General features: G+C 54.8%; 1 protein-coding gene across 1 annotated transcript; it reads left to right on the top strand.

Annotated features, from left to right (window-relative positions):
* Positions 1 to 1,100: 1,100 nt before the first annotated feature.
* LOC129082827 (CD177 antigen-like) lies at positions 1,101 to 17,092 on the top strand. Its single transcript, XM_054588565.1, has 9 exons — positions 1,101 to 1,152; positions 1,227 to 1,367; positions 1,625 to 1,810; positions 2,492 to 2,611; positions 2,763 to 2,879; positions 7,053 to 7,193; positions 16,131 to 16,316; positions 16,459 to 16,590; positions 16,851 to 17,092. Exons 1-9 carry the CDS (start codon positions 1,101 to 1,103, stop codon positions 17,090 to 17,092), a joined length of 1,317 nt encoding a protein of 438 aa, XP_054444540.1.
* The last annotated feature ends 443 nt before the right edge of the window (positions 17,093 to 17,535 follow it).

Consider the following 17,535-nt stretch of genomic DNA (forward strand, 5'->3'; position numbering starts at 1 on the left):
TCTGCATTCCCTGACCTAAGCTCCATACCCTTTCCCGTCTCCCTCCTACCCAGGGGGTTAGAAGTGATTTGTGCACACCTGCAAAGCCTGTTGTTAGGTATTCAGGATTTGGCAAATTGGTCGTTAAACTGTTGGTGACATCAGAGTCAGATGTGGCAGGAGTATTGGCACCTCAGTATTAAGCCATCATTATGAGACAAGATTTGTTGAGCTGTTTTTCTGAGAAGCTGCTTTTTTCGCACAGCGCTGTTCCCATCACTCCAGCAGAGAAACTGCTTTGTCAAGGAATATCCTAGTTCTTTCCTAGCTGTTTACTGTCCCTCTGCCGTACCTCAGCCCCATCCTTGGCAGCAGGAACTGGGGACTCTACACCAGTGTTGTGCTGGGAGGGGAGAGAACAGAAGGAGGATCAGAATCTGAATCCGAAGGAGAAGGAGAAGAAGCATGAGGAAGGTCATGAAAAAAAGAAATAAAAGGGAAAGCCCTACTGGAAGGAAAGAGAAAGAAAAGAGAGGTATAAATCTGTGGCAGGCAGGTTTAGGGAAGAAAAGCCATAGGGACCAGCCAAGACCCATGGCTCCATGTCCTCACGGGCAGTTGGGCCATTTCCCCACCTGGGCCAGAAGGCGGCCAGGTTGCCAGGAAAAATGAGGAAACTGCCTTCAGAAACTACCCTGGAACAAGGAGGGGGTGGGGGACTGCACAGCTGGGCTCAGGAGGAAAGAGGGCTGGGGGTCTGGATCAACAGAAGCTGGGGGTCAGGGTGCTTCCGTTTTTAACTGTTGTGAGGTCTGGAGTCTGGACTCCTGGGTCTGCGGGAGGATGGGGCTAGCAGGGTGAACTTCTGAGTCATAAAAAGAGGAAGAGCTTGGGTTTCTTGGCTTTTATGCTGGTGAGATTACAAAAAGGGTCTGAGGGAGGAGAAAGGACTCAGGTTTCTCAACCTTTAAGCTGGTGAGAATCAGAGGCTAGGCCCAGGCCTCCTTCAGCAAGGCCCTCCGCTCCCCACCCTTCCCCGGCTGCCTGGGTGAGGAGAGGTATAAAGGGGCTCAGTCTCCTGGGAGAAAGAGCAGGAGCGAGCAGTTGCTGCTGCCTTGACCATGAGCCCGGCCCTGCTGCCAGCCCTCCTGGGCCTCGCCCTGGTGCTGCCCGGTGAGTGCAGACCCCGCCTTGGAGGGGATTTCCTGGGAGGGTGGGCTAAGGTGGATTTCCTGTTCTTGTCTCAGGAGCACAGGCCCTGACCTGTCACTCAGGATCAGCGATGGCTGTGAGGAATGCAACGGAACTGCCCTTGACGTGGACCGTTGGCGAGGAGGACTGCAGGGAGGGCTGGGGCTGCCAGGACACGGTGATGCTCCTAGAGAATGGTGAGGGGGGCCCCACAGACCCCAAGCGTGACCGCCACCCTCACCTGTGCAGGCATCGCCCTCCTCCTGACGCGTCCTGCCTGCCTTCTGTGTGGAGACTCAGGAGACCCCCTCCCTCCTACCAGGAGCTGTCCCCGCCTCCACAGGAGGATCCCCGGGAGCCCAGGCACCTCCTCCCCAGCTCCCACCCCATCCACAGACCCTCCCTCTAGGCCCCGGAGTCCTGATCCTCACCCGGCCCCTCCTCTGTCATCCAGGACCCCTGGTGCTCCTAGTGATCACCAAGGGCTGTACCCAGGAGGAGGACCAAGAGGCCCGTGTCACCCAGCACCGGGAAGGCCCTGGCCTGTCCATTGTCTCCTACACCCGTGTGTGTCGCCGTGAGGACCTCTGCAATGACCTCTCCAGCACCCGCCCTCTCTGGAACCCACCTCCTCCTACATGTGAGACAAATGGGGAGAGAAGGAGGGGGAGAGAAGAGGGGCTGCGGGGAGGAGGGGAGCAGAGAGGGACTGTTCCCTTAGACCCCGCCCTGCCACCCGGCCTGTGCCCACTCCCCAGGACTCCCCCCCCCGCCCCCCGCAGCGCAGCTTCCTCTCACAGGCCTGGGCAGCCCCCAGGACTGCACCTCCGACCCTGGCGATGGCCCGGACCTGGGCCACGCTCCCTTGTCTGTGTTGTTGGGTTTGGTTCACTCGTGTTCATTTAAGGTTTTGGGATTTCCTCTTCCAAAGTGAACTTGGCCTGGAACTTTTCACTATCCTTGTCTGTATCTTAAAGTGGATTTGGGGTGATGCTCTGCCGTCTCTTCCCTTTGGGGCATCCTCTTTGTCTGGACTATATAGTGGAAGTTGTGAGTGAACTCTGTCCTGTGTCTTGTCAAGGCACCCGTTCTGTGCCTCTCCCCAGTGCCCCTCCCCAGTCTCATGTCCTCCCTTGCTCTTTCTCCATCCACATGACCTCAGTTTCCTGCACCCCAGGCCTACATGAGAGAAACCTGAGCAGGGCAAGTCCAGAGAGACTGAGGAGGTTTATTGCAGAGGTCAGAAAGGGAGGGTGGGTAGAAGGCACCAGATCCAAATGCAGTGGCAGCTCAGTCTTCCCTTCCTCCCTTCACCTCCCAGTCCCAGGGACCGTGCGGTGCCCAGTCTGCTTGTCTACGGAAGGTTGTGAAACTGCGCCAGAGGTGACCTGCCCCGTCGGGCACACACATTGTTACAACGGGATCCTGCAGCTCAGGGGAGGTGAGCTGGGACATCGGGTCCCTGCCGGCGCTGAAGGCAGGGAGGGTAGCTGAGACCGGGGGCTTGGAGGACGGTGGGTCTGGCTCCTCAGGGTTGGATGCTCCCAGCAGTGGCATCTCACCCTGTCTCTCTGCTGGGCCCCTCCCCACAGGGGGCATCGATGCCAAACTGAGAGTCCAAGGATGCATGTCCCAAGCAGCCTGCAACCTGCTCAATGAGACTCGGGGTATCGGGCCTTTGTCTGTGAGTGAAAAATGTACTACTAACGGTGAGTCTATATCCTTAAGACAAGGCTGTGCCCGGCCCTGCAGCCTTGGGATACAATGACCCTTGTGAAAGTCTAGCATCCAACACATCCCACAAACACTAGCTCTACGAGCAATTTAGAAGTTTATTACTCATTGAGGCATGTATAATGTGAGAGATTGTCCTGGTAGGTGCTTTGGGGTGAGGATGCCAGTACACAGGGTCCAGCTGAAGCGGGGAGAGAGGACGCGTCATCCAGGGGACAAATACAGGACAGGAACTCACTGATGGATATTTTAAATGACGTTGGGATTGGCCGACTAAGTGAGGGTAGACTGTATATGTGGGAGGGAGTGGGGAGCAGGGGGAGATGTCAAGTGTCATACGCAGCTGGCTGCTTCGCATTCCGCTTTATTCATTGCTTGGGGAAGTAGGTGCAGAGTGCCTGGCTCTCCTGCTGGGAGAGACTCATTGCCTTCAGCTCTATTCTCCCACCCTTGTGACCTGGGGTAGCCATGAGTCTCTTATCTTTTCTCAACCACTCTACTTACCCACCCTCACCCATCCCCCACCCATGGTACTAGAGCACCCCAGCAGCCTAGGAAGAAAAGTCAGAGAGAAAACCGAGGGTGCTACAGGTGTGACTGGGACAGCAGGAGCCAAGCAGGGACATTGTGGGGGTGTCCCCACTCACCCACACAAATGCAGCCTGACCGTGCACTGGGCAGACTCACTATGGGCTGGAGTGTCTCAGTGAGAAGCACAGGAGGCTGGGAGGGGACTGGGGACTTAGCAGAGCGGGAAGAGGGCCTTCCTGTCCGAACCTCAGTTTCCTCATCCGCCCACAGCACCCAGCCCTTAAGCCTTCCAGGGGAATGTTGAGTGGATTCAGCAGAGTCCTCCGTGCTGGGACCCCTCCGGCGAGGCTGGGAGCCTTAGGCACAGGGCCTGGGTGTCACCGACACCGAGGATTCCTGCCTGAGGCAACAGGAGGGCCAGCTCAGGACGAGAAGTGCAGGATTCCGAGGTCTCCCTCGGAGGCTGCAGAGGACTCCGGCCCTGGCCCTGCCCTCAAGGGCCTCCAGGACGGGGAGCCGAGACATCGCAGAGGCAGATGGTCACAGGGCTGTGGGGAGGGGGGTCGGGGCGCTCCGAGGGGGAGAAGAGTAATGTCCCAAGGGTGGGGCACCGAGGAGGGCTTCACAGGGGAGGTGACCTATGCGCCGAGTCTTAAAGATTAGCTGCAGTTTATTAGCAGAAGAGGAAGAGGACGTGAACAAGCAGAGGAGACAGCATGTGCAAAGGCCCGGCCCTGGGAATAAGCGTCCTGTTTTCAGACAGGGCTCCCCGGCTCCGCCTGAGAAGGTCTCGTCAAGAGGACGGGTGCTGCTGGGCCTGGGGAGTGACTGCCAGTTTTCAGGTGGACAAGGTGGGCGTGGGTGACCTCAGCAGAGCTATTCCAGCAGCAGGATCAGGGGTGCAAGGCCAGGGAGGCCGGGCATGGCCTGGCGTGTGTTGGGATGGGTGTTGGTGCGGGAGTGGGCAGGGAGGCTGGGGGCCGGGAGCTGGGGGCATGGAGCAGCCACAAAGCCAGACGGAAGGTTTGGCCTTTCTCCTGGGGCAACGGAGGCTTGGGAAGGTACTGACCATGGAGGGACAGTGTGAGTCCCTCCTTTTGGTTGATTCTGTTTTATTGCCTGGCCCTCATCCCTGGGACTACGTCACATTCATAATCCAGAAGGCGTTCCTGAAACAAATCCAGTGTAATCCACGCAACATTCCATACCACACAGACACACAGCACACAATACACATAACAGACAGAACCAGACTCACCACACTGCATGCATTCCACACAACCACATATATGCCTCCTTATACCTAACACACTACAAACCTCATACACCACACTTCATACAACACAAAAACCACACAATACATCACATGCCACTACACCACACATAAACCAAATACAGACACACAAAACTGATACCATGCTACACTTCTGTAATACACACACCCCTTATATCATACACACATACCAAACACCACGCAAACAAAGCATATACATGTCACATACTTCATACACCCCACACATACACTTCCCCACATACCATACACAGACACTACACAAATCACACATGTGCCACATAAAACAGCTACTGTGCCACAAATGAAAACTCCCAATACATAAACTTATGCTGTTAGCTTTCAACATTGGAGTCAGATCTTCGGAGATACATTTTCCTTCCCTGGTTCAGTAGAGGTCAGTTCAGCAGTTAAACATTTATGGAGCAACGGTAAGAACAGATAACAGAAACTGAGGTTCAACAAGATGTCACGGAGACAGAAGGCCATTCCTGGGTGACAGACAGGCAGCTCCTGTGAAGGCCTGGGGCTGGGAGTGAGCTGGGTGCCAGAGCACAGGTGCCCAAAACAGGCCACAGCAGGAGCCCCTTGAAGGAGAACCAAAGGGCTGGAACGAGAGCGGCCTTGCCTGGCCCCCTGAGGAACTGGGCTGTGGTGCCAGTGAGGGCGGTGGGTCGGCACAGGCAGGGGAGCGCCGCGGCTAAGAGCCAAGGTCTCAGTCAGGGAGATGTGGTCCCTCTCTGGGCTGTGCCCCTGAACCATTTTGGAGGATCCCCTCATGTAGGAGCCTCTTTCAGCAAACCCAAGGAGGGGTGGATGATTCCAGACAGTCGGGAGCAGAGGAGCACATGGGACGGCCGTGGGGCGGGCGGGGGCCTGCTGGGTGTTCCAGGCAGAGCCTAGAGGCCAGTGCAGCTCCAGAAGTGTGCTCAATAGAGAGCAGAGAAGGACATGTGGATGGAGAGGCAGGGAATTGGAGCTGCCAAAAGCTTAAGGACATAAGCTTTTATTCTGAGTGGGGCAGGGACTCATCGGAGTCTTGTGCGCAGAGGAGTCACACAGGAATGAACTTATATTTCATGGGGATTCTTCTGGCTGCTGAGTAAGTAATAGAGTAAGTGGGAAGTGGGTGTAAGGAGGGGACCCCCAGGGGACTCAGGACAAAGCAGGGCAGAGCCAGCAGGTCTTGGACACTGGTGGAGTCAGCAGAAGTGGTAGGAATGGCCAGGTTCTGGAGGTGTTCTGCATCTTAAGCCAACGGGATATCTCAATGGCTGTAACCTGGGGTGTAAGAGATGGAGATTGTTAAGAATGGCAGCAATGTTCTCCACGTGAGCGACTGCAAGACAGGAGCTGCTGTTGACCAACACGTGGGAGGTGGGGGCAGGGAGAGCGGCACCCAGGCTGGGAGGAGGGCAGCAGGAGGCACGAGCTGTGGTGTGTGAAGGGGGGAATGAGCCGTCCTCCTTCATGAGGCCGCTGTGCAGGTTACACATGTTGGTGGATACTGTGTCATCAGCCAGAAGACCTGCGTCAGGGGACATAATCTCGCTGGGTGACGGAATGGCCATTAGTGAAGGCCTAGGCTCCCGGGTTTCAGACTGGACTCCCGAGGACCTCAGAGGCCAAGGTAGATGAGCATGGTCGCCAATCACTGCCGTCCCCATGTCTCCAAGGAGCCCAGCTGAGCTAGTTATTAGTGGTGGGACACTGGGAAATCACTTCACCACTCCTCTGCCCCTGTCTTCCATCTCAAAAATGGGGAGGAGGAGGAAAATCAGACCACCTACTTTGGTGCTCACTGTGAGGCAATGAGGGAACCCAGAGGAGAGAGCTCCTCGGGAAGATTAAATGGGCAAATCCAAGGAAAGCAACCACCCCAGCTGGGCACAGAGTGAATGCTCAGCACACACACTAGGTGCTGGAGGAACTTTGTCTGGCACATAGGGTTTCTCAGTTAAAGGAATGTAGGGTGTCCGTCTATACCCCTCATTATGCAGATGAGGACCTTGAGCCTCAGGAGGGAAGGAGAGAGGGCTCAGGTTAAGAACGTTCCATCCTTCCTTCCCACACTCTGGGGGGCTTGGGAGGAGCAGCCTTCAAGGGTGTTGAGCAAGGTCCCTGCAGATGCTGGAGCAGAAGTGGTGGCAAGGAAAGGGGGCAGGGCTCAACTTTCAAAAGTCCCTTGGCAACCTGAGATCAAGTGACTGTCCTGGTTAGCTGAGTGTGACTCAAGAACGTGATCATCTTCTTAAACATGGGATCTGGAGGGAGAGACATGGCTTGTTCCTGGGCTGACACAAACCCTGTGGTTTCTTCTTTCCAGCTTTCAGGACCTGCCAAAAGGGAATCATGCTTCGGTTCAAAGAAAACCTGGCTAAGGAACCCGTGGAATGGGATGCATTTACAACTGTGAAATGTGATTTGGACGAGGTGTGTCAGGAGACACTTCTGCTCATAGATGTAGGTGCGTGGGCTGTGCACCAGGGCGGGACCACTGCACAGCGTCCTGGATCCCCCGTCCTGGATTCTGTCCCCTGTACTTCCTGCCTGATTCCAATGCCTGGAATGCTCCACCTCACTCTTCCTCTTCCTGCACCTTGCTCTCTGTTACGATCCCCACAAGTATGAGCTCAGAAATTAGAGTTTGATCACACACTCTTTATTATTTGGCCAAGTTTTACCTGCGCAGGGGCCACCTTTCCCTCGAAAGGAAAAAGGCGCGCCGCTGTAAGGGTACACGGGTTTTTATAAGCAGAGCAAGCAAGCAAGATACAAGGGCGAGAAGTGGCAGTTAGCGATAGGCAGCTTCTTTCTTCTTTTTTTTTGCTGATTGGGTTCAAGGCTGTTACTGGGCCCCCTACTCTGTCTTTCTCTGGTCAGGATGTTTATCTGAGTCAAGGCTCAGCCGTTGTCCTATCTTATTACTAAGGGGGGCTCTAATTCTTCCCTTCATCTTGGGGTATTGTTTGTTCTAGTTTCTTGTTTCGGCCCAGGCTTGACCTAGTGTTAAAGTTTGGCCCCTTCATTCCCCCCTTTTTCTTGTTCATCCTTTGTCAAACCCTTGACTCAGTGTCTTCTGTGGTTAGTAGGGTATAGGGCTGGGACAGTACCATCAGTTTCACAACCTCTATACGGTCCCGCACAAATGCTATGAGCTTATTCAATATTATTGGGCCAAACAGCAGGATTAGCAGGAAGATTAGGACCGGCCCAGCTAAGGCCGACACTAGGGTAGTCAGCCAGGGTGAAGCTTTAAACATGGAGGCATACCAGGAGGAATCACCTTCCTCACTATCCCTTATCACTCCCGAGTGGTTGGCATAAAAGCAGCATTCTTCTCCTAAAGCAGCACAAAGCCCTCCCTGCTTCAAAAACAGAAGATCTAATCCTCGCCTATTTTGGAGGGCTGCTTCTGCTAGCGAGTCTACTTGCTTCTCTAGATATATTACCTGCTCTTGTAGTAGGGACACATCCTTAGAGAAAGTTTGTGACAGCTGTCGTAGACTCATTTCTCCCTGCACAAGGGCACCTGCCCCTAGGGCAGCAGAGCCTACTATTCCGATTGTAGCTACGATGGGGACAAGCAGGGGGACCCTCTTAACTCGAGGGGAGGGTTGTGGCAGGAAGTTGGAATCTCCCCCATATAGATAAACTTGGGGAATGATATAGGCACTAACACAAATATCAGGGTTTATGGGGGCTATGCATTTCATGACTCCTCTTGTACAAGCAAACCATAGCCCTTCCTGAGCCTTTAGAATCTCAGGTTCCTCATCTCCATGTCCTTCCACTCTTCCTTCCACCATACTCTTATTCCTAACTCTACCTGGTACTAGTCCAGTGTTTCATTCACCCTCTCACTTTCAAAAATTTACACCTATTGCCTACCTCGAACCTATACCTTTCTCAGAACCTCACAGTTCCCACCCCACCGCCGGTCCTAGTTCTTCAGCTCATCTCGCTCTGCACTAGTTCACACCCTTGTCACGTCTAGCTCTTAATCACTCTCTCCCCTCTGCTCCTAACTATTACCCCAGCTCTGCCCCTCCTAGCCGCCTACTTCAACTCTTACCTCAGTACCCCTCACCCTACCACCATCCCCTGCAAAGCTTCCCCCTTCAAACCCTTGCTCTTATACCTAACCCCAGGATCCCTCTTTCAAGCCTTGGTCTTCCTAACCTCATTCCTTGCCCAGCTTCCTTAACACCTACCCTGGTTTTTGCCTCCTTCCTACCTCCTCGGCTGGTTTCTTCTCCTGCCTTCTAACCCTTTCTCCCCTTAATCCTCATCTCGTTCTTCGCCCGTTCCCCGCAACAGCCCCCCAAGCCCTCCTTCTCCTCTTCTCCTCAAAGAATTCTGATAAATTTGTTCTGAGTGAAACTATCCTCTCGCCCCATGTTTGGTTCTTGGCAAGTACAGTTCCATCCTTCGTCCTTATTAACACCCATTCCCGGAGCTCATACCCACTCGTTTCCCAATTTAGTCCAATCAATATTAAGAGCAGGTAAAAGAGAGCCGGAGAGGCTTTCCTGGGTCCTGTCGAACTCTCCATGGTTTTTCTTCACTGGGGTCCTGAGCTGGCTTAACGTGGGAGAGGTGTATCCAGTAGGGTTTCTCAGCCACTCGAACGGCAGTCGGGGTGCTTAGCAGTACCTGGAATGGCCCGATCCACCTGGGTTCAAGGCTTCCTCGCCGGTGGTTCAGGATCCATACCCATTGACCGGGGTTCAGTGTCCTTAGTTCGCCAGCGCCGCCTCTTTCATTTGCCTCCTTTTCCTCCCTTCGTAGGCTCCGGACTTCTTCTCTGAGGGCCTGCAGTGCCTGTAAGGACTTTAGAAAGTTATGATTAGAGGCCTCCATCTCCTCTCTAGTCAGCTTGGGCACTAGTGGCACAGGCTGCCCGTACACGATTTCATAAGGCGTCCACCCTCCTGTGTACGGGGTACATCGAGCCCTAAATAAGGCGAAGGGGAGCAATTCTACCCAGTTCTTTCCGAGCTCCTCCTTTAATTTAATTAATGTTTCCTTCAAGGTCCGATTCATTCTCTCTACCTGCCCTGAGCTTTGGGGTCTATACACACAGTGCAATTTCCAGGTTATGCCCAATCTCCCGGCTAGGTTTTGGGATATTTGGGATACAAAGGCAGGCCCGTTATCTGATCCAATAGCCACGGGAATGCCATATCTGGGAATTATTTCTCGGACTAAGATTTTCCCTACCGTGGCTGCCGTTTCACCCTTTGTGGGGAAGGCCTCCACCCAGCCCGAGAAGGTGTCTACTAGAACTAAGAGGTATTTGTATCCCGATTTCCCTTTTGACATTTCAGTGAAGTCAACCTCCCAGATCTCTCCAGGGGCATTTCCCTTATGCCTGATAAATTGAGGGCATTTTTGATTCTGTGCGTTTACCCTGGCGCATGTCTGGCATCCGGACACTACAGACTCTATAACCTCCCTTAGATTAGGAGCCCTGTAATATTTTAATATTAACTTTTCTAGTTTTCCCCGCCCTAGGTGTGAGCTCGCATGCATTTCTCGGACTACATGGGTTAGCACTCCCTGGGGCAGGTAAAGCCTGTCATCCGGGAGCACCATCCAACCTCCTTTGTCTACCTTTCCCCCTAGCCTCCTCCCTTCTACTTCCTCTCCCTTACTATAGGTAGGCGGGGAAGGTAGCACTGGGGTAGGCACCATGGGGAGTACTCCTGCAGCCTCCTCTCCCGCCGCCTCTTTGGCCGCCAGGTCAGCCAGGGCGTTACCCCTCGCCACGGGGTCACTTCCTCTCTGGTGCCCTCGGCAGTGAATGATGGCTACCTTCTTGGGCATCCACAGCGCATCCAGCAGTTCTAGGATTTCCTGGCGATTCTTGATTCCCTTACCTCCAGCCGTCAGTAGCCCGCGCTCCCGATAGATGGCCCCATGCACATGGGCTGTTGCAAAAGCATACCTGCTGTCCGTGTAAATGTTGACCGTCCTTCCCTCGGCCATCCGGAGGGCTTGAGCGCGACCAACTCTGCTCTCTGGGCCGATGTCCCCTTGGGCAGAGCTTGTTTCCACACTACTTCATCCGCCGTCGTCACTGCCGCTCCAGCATACCTGTGTCCATTACTTACAAAACTGCTCCCATCCGTGAACCAAGTCAGATCAGCACCTTCATAGGCCTGGTCCTGCAGGTCAGGCCGTGTTCCGGCTACCGTTTCCAGGACATGGGAGCAGCAATGAGTCACTCCCGATTCGGGGACTGGTAGCAAGGTGGCCGGGTTCAGGGCAGTCGTCTTAAGGAATCTGACAGCCGGGGGGTTCAGGAGCTGTGCCTGATATTGGGTCAGTCGTGCGTTGGTCAACCAACGACCAGGCGGTACATGGAGTACTTGCTCGACATAGTGTTCCCCGACTACTTGGATGTCTTGCCCCAAGGTTAGCTTACTCGCCTCCTTCACCAGGACTGAGGTAGCTGCTATGGCCCTCAGGCAGGCTGGCCATCCTGATGCCACCGGGTCTAGTTTCTTTGACAGGTAGGCCACCGGTCTTTTCCAAGGGCCCAGGGTTTGGCTCAACACTCCTAAGGCCATTCCTTGTTTTTCTGCCACATAGAGGAGGAACGGTTTGGCTGGATCGGGCAAGGCCAATGCCGGGGCCGAGACAAGAGCTTCCTTCAGGGCCCGAAACGCCTTCCGCCCCTCCTCAGTCCAGGCAAACTCAGTCTCTTTCCCCTTTGTCATGTCGTAGAGGGGCTGTGCAAGCCTGGCGTACCCCAGGATCCAGAGCCTACAGTATCCCACGGCTCCTAGAAATTCTCTTCACCTGCCGTTTGGTGATTGGCTCTGGTATCCCTAGGATAGTCTGGACCCTTAGCTCAGATAAGGTTCTTAATCCTCCGCTCAGGTCATACCCCAGGTAGCTTACCTTGGTAGACACGATTTGTGCCTTCTTGGCTGAGACCCTGTATCCCAGCCTCTCGAGCTCCCTCAACAAGTCCTCTGTTGCCTGTTCGCAATCACTGGCGTGGGACGCAGCCACGAGAAGGTCGTCTACGTACTGTAGGAGTACTACCTCGGGGTGTTTTCTCCTGTACTCTTGTAGATCCTGGCTGAGAGCCTCGTTAAAAATGGTAGGGGAATTTTTAAAGCCCTGGGGCAGCCTTGTCCAGGTGTACTGACCTCCCAGGCCATGCTCAGGGTCATTCCATTCAAAGGCAAAAATTTCCTGGCTCTGGGGTGCCAGTGGGATGGAAAAGAATGCATCCTTTAAGTCTAAGACCGAGTAATATTTGTGGGTAGGAGACAAAGCACTCAAAAGCGTATAAGGATTTGGCACTGTGGGATGTATTGTCTCTACCCGGGCATTCACTTCCCTTAAGTCTTGTACAGGGCGGAAATCAGATGTCCCAGGTTTCTGCACAGGCAGCAGGGGAGTATTCCAGGGGGACTGGCACTTCTTCAGAATTCCAGAGGCCAGTGACCGCAACAAGTGCTTAGCTATCCCCTCCTTGGCTCTGGCGGGAATCGGATACTGCCTGATTCGCACTGGGGTGGCTGTACTCAATAACTGGACTACCACTGGCGCCTGATGTACTGCCAGTCCTGGGGGGTTGGTCTCTGCCCATACCCCAGGTATCTTTTCCCAGAGTGCCTGGGGAACTCCAGTGCAATGAGGCTCGGCCTCACTCACAGCTAGCAGGTACTCTTCCGACAGGGGAACAGTAACTTCTAAGCTGGGGTTCCCCTTCTCTTCCTCGGGTGTCTTGAACACTATGGAGACTTGCAACTTTTGAAGTCCCTTCCTAGCAGAGGGTAGGGGCAATCCGGTATAATCAGAAAAGAGTGAGTGATTGTCCCTTTTCCAAGGTCCGTAATTCTCGCACTTGTCCAAGGATAAGTCTCTGATTTCCCGGTGGCCCCTATAATTTTGGCTGTCTCCTTTTCTAGTTTTCCTTGGGGCTGCTTCAGGACAGAAAAGGTGGCTCCCGTGTCGACTAGGAAATCAACTGGTCTTCCTTCGACTGTCAAGGTGACCATGGGCTCCCGGGAGCCAATGCTTATGGAGCCCTGGCCCCGTCAGTCTAGGGTCTGCAGGAGCACCCCAGGGGTCCCCCTTAGCTTCTCTATCCCCTTCCTCTTGGGGCATTCCCTCTTCCAGTGCCCCTTCTCCTTGCAGATGGCGCACTGATCCCTCTCTAGCCGGGCTCCCCTCCTCTCTCTGTTCCCCCTACCGGGGTTCCCTCTGGGTGCACCTCCTTTTCCTCTGCGCCGCTATCAAAATTTTTGCTACTTCCCTAGCCTTCCCAACCTCTGGGTCATCCCTGTTGACATATACCTTTTGGGCTATTTCTAGCAGTTTACTGATATTCTCTCCCTCAAATCCCTCTATCTTCTGCAATTTCCTCCTTATGTCCGTGGCTGATTGCGTGACAAAGGCTATGTTTACGAGTCTCCTATTCTCCCTTGCCTCTGGGTCTAATGGGGTATATACCCTATACGCCTCCATTAATCTTCCCAGGAATGCGCCAGGGGTCTCATCTCGTCCCTGCACTACCTCACTCACCTTCCCAAAATTTGTGGGCTTGCGGGCTGCTGCCTGCAATCCCCTCAGAAGAGCTCGGCAGTACTGCAGAAGTGCCTCCCTTCCCCCTCCAGTGTTCGGATCCCAATGCGGCGGGGGTGGGGGGGGTGATGGAGGGGAGTATTTCCTCCAACTCCCTTCTTCCTCCCACTGTCCCTTCCTCCTCCCCCATAACCGCCTTCCCTGCTTCCCTCAGGATCCTTTCCCTTTCCTCAGACGTAAACAGGGTCTGCAATATCTGCTGGCAATCATCCCATGTGGGTTGGTGGGTCCGGAATATAGTTTCCAGTAGGGAAATCGAGCCCTGGGGTTTCTCAGAGAATGGGGGGGTTCTGGTGTTTCCAATTGTATAGATCACTCGTGGAAAAGGGGACATAGATTAGCCTAGGAGGCGCCCTAGGGGCGTCCGGGGCCGTGGGCGCCTCTCGGAGCAGTAGCAGGGCCGGCTCTCTAGAGTCCGGAGCGCGCCGGCCTTTCTGTCCCTCACCACTGTAAGAGGTCCCTCCCCGGGTGTGGGGCGGACTAACAATTTCCCCGGATTGCTCGGAGGAATCGGGTACCGCCAGGGCGGGATACGGTGGTGGGGCGTTAACAGGATCTAAGGGGTCCCCGGGCCGGCCTGGCAGGACTGGATACGGCCGGTTCCCTTCAGGTCCCGATGACGGCTGGGGCTCAGCACTCCCCCTTCTGCTATTTCCTTGGGGGGCCTCTCCTCTCGCCCAATCCAACGGCTAAGCACACCGCTCTACCCCTCCTGTTTGTCCCTGCCTGCCCTTGGCTGCACTTCCGGACGTAGCCCGGCCTATCCGTGGCAATATCCGTCCAGACATTGATGTAGATTTGCTGGTCCGGATGAGGCACCACACAGGTGACTCGTTGGACCGAGAAACAAATTGGCAAGTGGAAAGTTCCCTCAGTCGGCCACCCAACATTAAAGGTGGGCCACTCAAGCTGGCAGAATGCTCGGAGGGCCTCCTGGTCGGGCGGATTCCCTCCATAGCGCTCCGCCCGCTTTCTGAAATCAGAGAAGTTTTTTTCAAGATGCAATCCAAAGGTGAACCCTCGACCGCTCCCGTGGATCCCCCTTGTCCCATGTCTTTACGTATTTGGGTCCAAAGATCGTGACTTATGAGACCGAGGAGGGTCAAGATTAAACACGCGGCCAGGCTCCACACCACTCTCTCACTTACGCCGTTCACTCTTCGGCCGGCCTCACACACGCACATTTAGGAGACGACTCAGACAGACGGGAACGATTAAAGCACTTTCACTTTCGCCGGCCTGGCCTCTCCTCTCGCGAGGGACTTGGGTCTGTCTTAGCTAAGGCTGCCCGAGTAGAATCCGGGTTACCTCCCAGCCGTTATGCCATATGACAGACCGAGGACTCGCAGGTTGGGGCCCACTCAGACTCCGTAGGCTCGCTGTCCCGTGGAGTCACACAGACTGGCACTCGCTCACTCACACGGCACTTTCGCATGCGCTCCCGTACCCGTTTCTTCCCGCGCTGCGCACCAAAACCGACCTCAGGCGACCCTGTCGCGACTCCCGAGGGCGTCCCCTCCTTGGGAGCCCCCTGGGTGGACTGCCGGTGACGTCTCACCTACCACCTCAGGGCTACAAAGGCTAGCCTTTCCTTCCCCTTAAGAGAATTCTCAGTTTAACTCACCCAACTCGAGCTGGTCCCTTTGATTCCCGTCCTTTTACCCCACAAAAGGGGGAATCTCGCTGGGGCCTCCAAATGTTACGATCCCCACAAGTATGAGCTCAGAAATTAGAGTTTGATCACACACTCTTTATTATTTGGCCAAGTTTTACCTGCGCAGGGGCCACCTTTCCCTCGAAAGGAAAAAGGCACGCCGCTGTAAGGGTACACGGGTTTTTATAAGCAGAGCAAGCAAGCAAGATACAAGGGCGAGAAGTGGCAGTTAGCGATAGGCAGCTTCTTTCTTCTTTTTTTTTTGCTGATTGGGTTCAAGGTTGTTACTGGGCCCCCTACTCTGTCTTTCTCTGGTCAGGATGTTTATCTGAGGCAAGGCTCAACCGTTGCCCTATGCCTCCTCCTCATTCTTGTCGACTCTGGCCCAGCTGCATGGGGGCTGCACCCTGATATGTTTTTCTTGGTATTAGTTCCTCCCTTATCCTCAGCTTTGACCCTGCTTTTACGGGCTGTTTATCTGAGTCAAGGCTCAACCGTTGTCCTATCTTGTTACTAAGGGGGGCTCTAATTCTTCCCTTCATCTTGGGGTATTGTTTGTTCTAGTTTCTTGTTTCGGCCCAGGCTTGACCTAGTGTTAAAGTTTGGCCCCTTCACTCTCCTCTTCTGAAAACTGGGTGCTAGGTGTTGGCAGTCATGCTACTGTCTTGGGTCATCATGAAATATTTGATAATCCACGCAAAGGTGTGAGAACAGGGCTGATGCAAGTAACAGTGACATTGAGCCTTACTGAGCACCTGTTGAGGGCCAGGCTCTGTAAAGCATCCCATCTGTAAATCACGGGGTTTGCCTCCCTGCACATTTATGTGGCGGGGAGGAAAAACAAAATCCAGTAGTGAAAGGAGATGCACAGAGGGAGGTGAAGGTTGCAGTTTGAAAAATGGGAGCTCCGGAAGGCTTTACTGAGAAGGTGACATCTGAGCAAGAACTGAGAGGGGACAGAGCTGGGGGAGGGCCCAGGCTCGGGCTCCTCTCGGCCCGGCCTGCAACGGCCTATGCTCCTGTACCCAGGGAACCCGCTCTCACCCTCTGCCTGCTAAGCCTCCGGGAATCGCTGACTCCTGTCTCCCTCTGAGCCTCCTGTTCCTCAGCCCAGCTCTCACTGTCTCCCACCCCCGCCCACAGGACCCAGATCACTCATTGTGGGGAGCAAAGGCTGCGGCAAGGCTGAGACACCGGATTCCCAGACTGTGTCCATCCACTCGGGGCCCCCCGGAGTGCTCGCTGCCTCTTATACCCATTTCTGCTCCTCCAATGGGTGCAACAATGCCAGCAGTACCAGTGTCCTGCTGAACTCCCTCCCTCATCCAGGTAGGACCCAAGGGGCTGGGGGAGAAAAGGGACATGGAGAGATGGGGCCCCAGGGACAAAGAGTCTCTGGGCTCAAGGAGGGTGGCTCCAGCTTGGAGCAGCTGAGGTTCAGCTGTGCACCAAACCTCTTTCTGCCCCATAGCTGCCCCTGCCCAAGGAGACCTGCAGTGTCCCGCCTGCGTGCAGTTAGGTGGACTCTGTACAGGCTACAAAAATGTCATGTGCCCCAAGGGCACCACTCACTGTTATAAAGGTGACATCAGTCTCAACGGAGGTGAGTGCTGAAGGCCAGGCCCCAAGCATGAAGGGGTGGGGGCCTGGATTCACTGCAGCTGTTGTGGGAGGGCTCTTGAGACCCCAGTTCCTGGGCTCGAGGGTGAAGGAGGCCAGGGACCCTGATTTCCAGGGTGGGGAGGCTTAAGAGCCAGATCTCCTGGTCTGAGGTGGGGAGTGTTAGGGTCTGGGATTCCCGGGCCTTAGGAATTTAAGTGTGTACTACTTTGAGACCCCGCTGACTCAGTCTTCACTCTCTAGGTGGGCTGTCCTCCCCACTTAGCATTCAGGGCTGCATGGCCCAACCTTCCAACTCCTTGTTCAGGCGCACCAATAGGATTGGGCCGTTCATTGTAGCCGAGTTGCCTAAGGATGGAAATAAGGTTCTCCAAAGTGGGGCTGCTCCTGCCCCCTACCTGGCTCAGGTGGTGGGGCTGGGGCTGTCGCTGGCCCTTTGGTGTGCGGTGACCTCCCTGCTCATACTATTTCCCTGTGATTCTTAGTCCCTGTTGACCCCTAAACCCAGCCCTCCCTCTGACGTCATAACCAAACACTAAGTTGTTTCCCCGTCTTCTCCATGGATTCTCATCTACACGCACACCCACACACTTTGTGACCTGGTGGCAACATATGGAAGGGCCTGGGAGCAGCTGAACTGGCCCCGTGGGAGCTGGACACTCAAAGAGTGGCCACATGTGTCTGAAAAATAAAGGCATTGTCGTTTCTCCCAGTGCTGGGGTTTCTCTATGGGAGGGGAGGGCAGGGCTTGCTGAGATCGGGGGTGGGGAGGAGAGCAGCCTGGGGAGAGACGCTCCATCTCAGGCCCGTCCTTCGCGGGTCTGGTGCACATCTCTGTTCCAGCCGGGGTGGCAGCAGAGGCTTCGGGGCGCTGCAGCTGCAGGTCCTTGGGCATCGCCCTGACCGGGGAGGGGAAGGTGCACTTTGA

The sequence above is a fragment of the Pteronotus mesoamericanus genome, unplaced genomic scaffold, assembly GCF_021234165.1.
Source record: "Pteronotus mesoamericanus isolate MK-2021 breed Mesoamerican mustached bat unplaced genomic scaffold, CSHL_Meso_final scaffold_137, whole genome shotgun sequence".
Lineage (NCBI taxonomy): Eukaryota > Metazoa > Chordata > Mammalia > Chiroptera > Mormoopidae > Pteronotus > Pteronotus mesoamericanus.